The following is an 8758-nucleotide window of genomic DNA, read 5'->3' on the forward strand; positions in this document are numbered from 1 at the left end:
GTCTCTCACCATTTTTAAAGCTCAGTTATACACCAGGCTAAACACTGCCAACCAGGAAGAGCCCTTAAAGTGTATGTAATGGAAGTGAAAAGAAAAAGAAAAGTTTCTGAGGGCACATACATGGCACGGGGAACACTTCATTTCAAGTACAAACTCACATTTGTGAAAGCCTTCCTAGTGTACATGATTACCTGTCTGATTAACCATCATTGTAACTGCAGCCTCAAGAATCAAGCTACACAATCTATCTATCCTTAACAGCATATATTGTTCACACCCTGTCTAAGGGAGTGCTACTCTTTCCCTAATGTAACATAATATTTTGTTGTTGTTTAATGTTGGAGCATCACATGCTGGAAAGACTTCAAATATTGTGAGAAGATTTGTAGCTCGAGTGCTCGTTGTTATGGTTCTGTTGGCCAACCTGGAAATTTGTGTTGCAGACGTTTCGTCCCCTGTCTAGGGGGCTGCATACTCAAGCTACTGGACCTGTGCCTCACAACACACTTCACATTCAGCAACCAAATATATGAACAAGTCAACGGCATACCCATGGGCTCACCCATCTCTGGACTCATAGCAGAAGCAGTAATGCAAAGATTAGAACAAACAGTCTTACGCAAATTCAACCCAAACTCTGGGTCAGATATGTAGATGACACCTTTGTAATCATTAAAAACACAGAAATAGAGAACACACACCAGATCATCAACGCCACACTCACAGGAATCTGATTCACTAGAGAGGAAGAAAAGGACAACCAACTCCCATTCCTAGACATGATGGTACAGAGAATTCACCACAAAGGTTTACAGGAAAGCCACACACACAGACCAAGTCCTAAACTACGAAAGCAACCACCCCAACACACATAAAAGAAGTTACATCAAGACACTGTTCAAAAGGGCCACAACACACTGCAGCATGCCAGAACTGCAAAAAGAGGAAGAAGAACACCTCTACAATGTATTCGCCAAAAAACGGATACCCCCGCAATTTCATCAACAGATGCCTAAGGGATAGACAACGGAATGAGGACATGCCACAACCCAAAGGACTAGCCACATTACCATACATCAAGAACATTTCTGAACTGACAGCCAGACTACTACGACCACTAGGACTCATAACAGCACACAAACCAACAGCCACTCTCAGACAACAACTCACCAGGACAAAGGAACCGATACCCAGCATGAGCAAAACCAATGTAGTATACAAAATCCCATGCAAGGACTGCACAAAACACTACATAGGACAAACAGGAAGACAGCTAACGATCCGCATCCATGAACACCAACTAGCCACGAAACGACACAACCTTAGTAGCCACACACGCGGATGACAAGCAACGTGAGTTCGACTGGGACAACACTATTATTATAGGACAAGCCAAACAGAGAACAGCCAGGGAATTCCTAGAGGAATGGCACTCATCCACAGATTCTATCAACAAACACATCGACCTGGACCCAATATACCAGCCACTACAACGGACAGCTCGAACTGAAAACCGGAAGTGGCAGATACAAACCACTGTAAATGCCGGAGGAAACAACCTGGAAGCGCTTCACAGGAGGCTCCCAAGCACTGAGGATGTCCCCTAGACAGGGGACGAAACGTCTGCAACACTAATTCCCAGCTCAGCGAACAGAACCACAACAGACTTCAAACAGCTGAAAACATTTATTGAAGCAATAGTAAAGACAAAATCTAACTAAAGAAAAATGCATTTCCTCTGGGAACAAAGAGGGGTCCTTTGCCTTTTAGCAACAACAAATTTATGCTTAATGAATGATCACTTCACCTACTCAGATCCGCTGGCACGGGTATCAGTAAAGTCCGGTCTGGATCGTTGTGCCTGACTCAGCAGCACTCTTTATCATGGTGTCAACTTTCAAGATTTGGTACCGATGATCATGTGATGATGACTTATACAATGATGGATTAGAAACATTTTCTGTTGACCGGGTCAGTTGCATTATGAGGTGTTACTGTCCATGAACAGATATAGTGCACTTGAGGAAGCCAGCAGCTTTGGAAAAACCTACTGCCTAGGCTACAGGGAAACAGCATGAAAAGGTACAGTCTGACACCAAATGTAATGGCCTTGATACATTTGTAGGTTAGGGTTTGGGAGATTCCACATAGGACCCTAATGGAGTCTTGGAAGCACACAGTTAGATAAAGGTTCAGTACAGTTGTCAGATTGGTGGTCACTGTGATAGGATGGCCATCCATCCCTTCAGTCTGGCAATGGCACCATTCTGTAACAGTTTCTGAGGCCATCCTCAGTCTGTGGTAGCAATGAACTTCATTCATCTGGAGGAAATAAGGGCGATAGACTCTGGGTCTCATGTATCTCCTCCACATGCTGAGGGGAACTTCAGCTGCAACGGTCTTCATTTGGAGACTGTTTAGCAGCTGCTGGAAGTCACCGGGGTCCTGGGCTTGTAGATGCATCTCAACTCCCTCAGTTTCTCTACAGATTTGTGGGTCCACAGCCATAGCAGCAATGATCCCTGATTGCAGGTAGATCCACTGGACCTAGTTCCCATGAACCTGTATGAGGAATACATAAAACAGGAAATTCTTCATAATGTGAGCAGTGAGCATTCATATTACCCACACATAACATGGTCCTCCATGGAATGCCTTTACATGGCCTTGTGACATTGTGGATTATTCCAATGCATGTAGCACAAGGCATGTTGCACGAATACAGTAGGAGATTGTAAGTGTGGTAGGCTTAATCAAACCTTACCGCTCACCCTCACCTTACTCACATCACACAAGGAAGTCAGTATTGCATTTAATAACAAGTTGGCAAATTCTTACATTTTAAGTTGAAATGCAATCAACTTTGTGCCCTTGTGCAGCCAATGAGACCTTGGATTGTCTCTGTGATAGTGTCCTACTGGTGCCACTCTTAAGGTCAGCTGTGATTACTTTCTGCTTCAGACAGATGACTATGATTAAGCTGCATGGTCAAGACTGCTTGTGATTGCAAGACTGTATGCGTTTCACACTGAGTGCACAATGATTACAGATTTCTTCAGCCTGCACTGTGAAAGTGCCTGAATAATGCAATTGCCCCTTGAAGGACCTCACATCACTCACAAGTGAAGCCCACAAGCACAAATTGCAAAAAAACATTTACACCATACAGTTTAGGTGTGGTCAGAGCCATTTTTCATTGCCATGATGCATTTGTAATTCAATTAGTGTGGAAGGGAACTCAAGGCATGGTTCAGAGCCTTTATTACAAGCTCAGCCTGGTAATCTGGGGCCCCTCCCAAACCTCCATCTTCCTTTCTTTCCTTGTTGACCCATCAGTTTTGAGTTTCCATACGATCCCATCCAACTATTACCCCTGAACCCCAAGCTCCAGTCCTACACTGTAGCCATGCCCTGCATCCTGCTGCACTGAATCTTTTCAAAGTCAAGGTGATATCAGTCCCTCTCCCATTGTACCCAATATACTATCATTGCCCACCCTTAGATGTTGAGCTGCTTTCACAATTATTGTCTCCTCTGCATTTCCAACAATTGACATCGATATCCTCACTGATTTCCAGTGAGCAGACATCTCAGGATTGACTGTGGACAATTTCTTTAACTGAACTGGACAGGCAGCCCTGTCTGATGGCTGACCAAACTGCTGACTAATCTCTGCATAGCTTCCTGACTGACACACTGTAAATCCACACATTGGTCGCAGTGAACATACTGTCCAGACTGTAGTGATACTGAACACTGACTGCCCCAAGCAGCTGACTGACCATGTCCATGCCTCTGGACTGAAATTGGATACTGCCCTGACTGATTGTGATGATACTAATTGACTGATGGCACTTCCCTTGATGTGGCCAAGGATTACTCCTCTTAGACTGGAGCCATTTGGCGAAAACATGTGCAGTGTATGACATGGAAGCTATTGACGTATGCTAGTGTGATGTTAACATTGGATAGTGACAGATAATTAAAGACACTATCTTTTTAATTAAGACCATAAGACTATAAGACATAGGAGTGGAAGTAAGGCCATTCGGCCCATCGAATCCACTCCACCATTCAATCATGGCTGTTGGGCGTTTCAACTCCACTTACCCGCATTCTCCCTGTAGCCCTTAATTCCTTGTGACATCAAGAATTTATCAATCTCTTTAGATTTTTGATGCACTGAAATTATAAAAGAACTGGTTTTAAATCCATTGATTGCTGAAGGATTACTGCACCTATTCAAACCATTTTCAGAGCTACTTGTTCAAGAAATAGTGGAAACCTCATTACAGATAAGTTGGAGCTGGGGGCTGTGAAAATGAAGCTCCAGCCAGCAACAAGTCTATGGACTAACAACCAGCTTTTTTAGAATCCCTACAGTGTGGAAACAGGCCCTTCAGCCTGACAAGTCCATACTGACCTCTGAAGAGTATCCTACCCAAACCCATGCCCCACTAGTCTACTTTTACGCCCAACCTACATATCATTGAACACTATGGGCAATTTAGCAAGGCCAATTCAGCTAACCTGCCCATATTTGTGGGAGGAAATCCACGTAGACACTGGGAGTATGAGCAAACTCCACACAGACAGTTGCTGGAGGCTGGAATTGAACCTGGGTCCCAGGCGCTGTGCGGCAGCAGTTCTAACCACTGAGCCACCGTTCCCCCCCAACTTTAAAACCGAAAACCTTCTGCCTATTTTCTCCCAGCAGTTATTGTAAGTTGTGGCTCTTGACCATTATGTCACAGACTTTATAAGTGTGGACCAACCGACATGTACTTCCTTCAAATAATTGCAAGGATCTAGAGAAGGAGAATCAAAGAACAGTAAGCCCTGACAAGAAAAAGGACCATTGGGAACACATTGTGAATAGTGATCTATTGAACTGAATCTGCCCTCCATCCAATCATACCCATGTTTATATTTGTGTCTGTCTATTTGTGTGTGCATAGGGGGAATTTTATCAATGGGTTAGTTTTAACTGGTAGAGTGACATGTCAATGGTTCTTTTTTTTATCTCTGGTTGGAAGCTATCTATTTGTAATAAATCACCATTCTTGTTAAAGTATAGGAACCTGGTTCAAGTTTTCTGTCAATTTGAGTCTAAAAGACAGGTAAATTTGAAGGTTATGCATATCTTTTAAAATCTTTAATTTCTGTGATTATTCCAGGAATATCAAGGCTTGATTTCCAGTGTGCTCATAATAAGGCAGAACATACAGCAACATGTCTGTCCCTTTGTCTGATAAATGCTGACCTGATAATCTGCCTGATTTTCTATCTGCGCTAAACAGCAAGGCAAGGCAGAAGTATTGAGAAACCTTAAGTTTTGAATGGGATGGAAAAACGCAAAAAGGTAAGGCAAGACAGAGATGCTACAAGCATCCAAATGGGCACAAAGTGAGTAAAAGCAAAGACAGCAAGCAAAGAAACCTGAAGCACACCCTTTTCTAATCCATGAGATGGATGCTTGTCCCTGACAAAATAGCCTGGTAGCAGTCTTACCAAGATACCAGTACTCCAAGGAGCAGCATTAAAGTACAGAACCATATTCTAAGTGGGTTGGACATGCACCATAATGATAGAGTATGTCCAATGCCTACTGCTGTGAATGGGGCATACATGTCGTTACTGTCCTGAGAGTGTGCTCTAAGACTTTGGGCACTGCTGTCCAAAGTGAAAGTCTATAGGAGCCACTGTGTAATCAGTCTGACGTTCATGCTGGGAATTTTCACCATCTAGTTTCTCTACATCACTTGGGACAATTGGAAATTGCATAGAAATGCAGCAAGATTAGGGATTAATGAGACGTAAATACATGCAAATAGGCCTTTCACCACTCACTGGTGAGCTTCCCATCTTGCCATTTAAACTTTGCACTTCTTTTCCTGACATTAGGAATCTCATTTTTCCTGTTTTGCTGTATTTTCCAAACTGGGTCATTGTTGTCAACATTGTTCAAGAGCTTGGAACATTCAGCTCTTGTGTGAGAAGTCTCAGCTGACTGGGAATAGCCATGAGAAACAAATTCACAAAACTATGAGTGCAATGGTACTGCTGGCTTGATATTCCAGCTTAGAGGTTCAGGTTTCTGATACTACAGAAATTGTTTTGTCTTCTAACTTTACTATGCTTGATCAAGAGATTGTCCAGAGGAAGAAACAAAGAAATCTGGGAGAATTCTTCTCATATTTCATTTTGTGACTAGCCAAAGGTTCAATGTGAATTGTCTTCCTGCCGTGTAGTCAGGCTTAAGCAAGGTGAAAGGCACTGGTAGGAAAAAGAAAGAAAGCTGCAGTGCCCTCATAGGGATATGTATATCAATGCTAGACAAATACATGATCTGTTAATTTGTCAACTACAGTTCTGATCCTCATAAGGTCATTCTGACAATGCCAAGTGAAAAGGTCAGTCAAATAAATTTACTTTCAAAGAACTACTTTAGGTTTAAAAGGCCCAGAACATCAAATTCGGCATTTAATCGTGGGTCACTGTTCCTTTAATGATGATCACTTCAAAGCATATAAGGAACTTATAAGCTAAAACAAATGCTCACTGAGAAATATTCATGAATATCTATGGTGATTTGGAATGGTTTATATCCATTCCAGCAGGGAGCTGTTAATTCAAACCAATTGAACAATTTACAGCTGTATTGTAATGGGGTTCAACATTGCTTTCACTTCTCTAATGAACTGTGTTGAATGTTCCTTGTGACACAATTTGCTTTTAATTAGACTTTTGCAAAAACTATTTATTGAAATTCAAATGTGTTTTCAAAAATTTTATTAAGAAATTGTGAAGACTGCATTGCCACGAAAAAACACCAGGCAAGAAGGTATTGGTTGATGCCAGTGTTCAAAGCATCCGAATTCCTTCTCGTTCATCGATTTAATAGCATGTCCCTTCTCTTCTGCTAAGCCTTTTGAATATGGATCGTGCAGTGATATGATACTGGTCAATCCCCATTTTGTATACATCTCAAAATGATTTGCCAGTAAATTGTTGTTCACCTACAGTATCTGAACCCAGACTCTTAAAATGGCAATGATTGTATCAGTGACGGTCAAACTAGTGTTGTTAAGCCATTGAACAATGAGAAAATTAGAGAAGTAATGTGTAACAAGAATGTAACCTTCCTGTCCAAGGAGTAGACAAACAGATGTGGTTATAGGGGCTCCTTTTGCTGCTTGGGTTGATATTTTTGAAATGTGTTCACAAGTCATATCCTGATTCTTCCCTGGTCACAGATTCAAAAGTTAGCCATCTGTGTTTTAAATGTTCATTTGTCCCTGATGTAGCATAGATATGATATCTTAGAGCAATACTTCTGGTATTCGGCCTTGTTTGAATTGATATATTGTGATGTATCAAACTTGTCTTTGTATGATCAAAACAAATAAATTTTCTTACATACTTCTTTAATACAGTCATGCCATCTCAGCAATAATGTTCTTTTGCAACTCTTGAACTTGCTCATCTTTGACAGTTGTTGATTGCCAAAGTACAATCGATTAACCTTGAGAATGTTTTCAACATCAACCGATTTGATTGCATCACTCATGGTCTGTTCTGTCAGAGTAGATGTTACTTGAATCTCACCACTTATGACTATATTGAAATTTGTACATTCTGACTGTCCAGGAGCTATTACACTGCTCCTAGTTTTGAACACTAGATAAATAATTTGATTTGTCATTCTTAGATCCAAAGTGACTGATTTCACACACAATGAGCTCTATTTGCTACAGTTTCTCCCACTCACCTTGTCAAGGGTCCTTTGTAACTTCTTCCTCCTATTCATGCATCTTAATGTACCTCCTAATTTAAAGTAATGTTTAATCTTGGATGGGTAGCTATCTACGCATCACTAACATATACTGGGAAGGGCTGTCCCAAATTATAAGAATTAATAAATTCAAGAAGTTCAGTGGACAGCCAGAAATCTTTGGATGAGTTGGACTGAAAGGTCTGTTTCTGTGTTGTACATCTCTATGACTATGACTCTATCTTCAAAATACACCATGTATCTCAAAGGCAACACAAAGTTCTCCAAAAAAATTAAATTGTCCAAAAATAATATATTGCTTTCCAAATTCATCTAGCCCTCACTGCTATTGGATTAGATCATTAAAATTTAGAGCATTTAGCAGAATCTGTAACCTCTACTACCATAGAAGGTAAGGGCAACAAATGTATGGCAACACTGCAACCTGCAAATTTCCTTCTAAGCCACAGACTATCGTGACTTGGAGCTACATCACCATCCTTCAGTATTTTTGGGTCAAAATGCTAGAATCTCCTCCACCACAGTGCACCTACATTCCAAGGATGGCAGTGGTTCAAGAAGGCAGATTTGCAAGGCTAATTGGGGTGGATAATAAATACTGGCCTAGCCAGTGAGGCCCACATCCCCTAAACAAATAAATATAGTTAGAGGCCCATTGGAGGATAATGCCAAATTTCAATGTTCATGGGGCATGATGAAGCTTTACAAGTGCTTCCAAGGAGAAATTCCCAAAGGAAAGCTTGGGAGATCCCTCCATGTAGAGTAAGGAAAAGTTACCCATTGGCCCCCTCAGTTTAAAGATCAATTCCTAATTCCTAGACAACACTGTGCCACAGCTGGGATCTGGCTCAAATTTCAACAACTCCACTCTTTTTCCCTTCCCTCCTTCCCAATGTGAATGTCATTTGTATGTTTTCCAGTGCAAGTAATTTGAAGGTCTGAAAAGTAAGAAGATTCTGGTAA

At 41.4% G+C, this 8758-nt stretch overlaps 1 protein-coding gene across 1 annotated transcript in view; it reads right to left on the reverse strand.

The window, feature by feature from the left end:
• The window catches only part of LOC140485456 (uncharacterized), a 30547-nt gene extending 22977 nt beyond the window's left edge, over positions 1 to 7570 (reverse strand). The window contains exon 1 of the mRNA XM_072583658.1: positions 7420 to 7570. Within this exon, the coding sequence (XP_072439759.1) occupies positions 7420 to 7570 (151 nt within the window). The remainder of the gene's footprint in view (positions 1 to 7419) is intronic.
• Between the last annotated feature and the right edge of the window lie 1188 nt (positions 7571 to 8758).

Source organism: Chiloscyllium punctatum, chromosome 14 (assembly GCF_047496795.1).
Source record: "Chiloscyllium punctatum isolate Juve2018m chromosome 14, sChiPun1.3, whole genome shotgun sequence".
NCBI classification, from domain to species: Eukaryota; Metazoa; Chordata; class Chondrichthyes; order Orectolobiformes; family Hemiscylliidae; genus Chiloscyllium; species Chiloscyllium punctatum.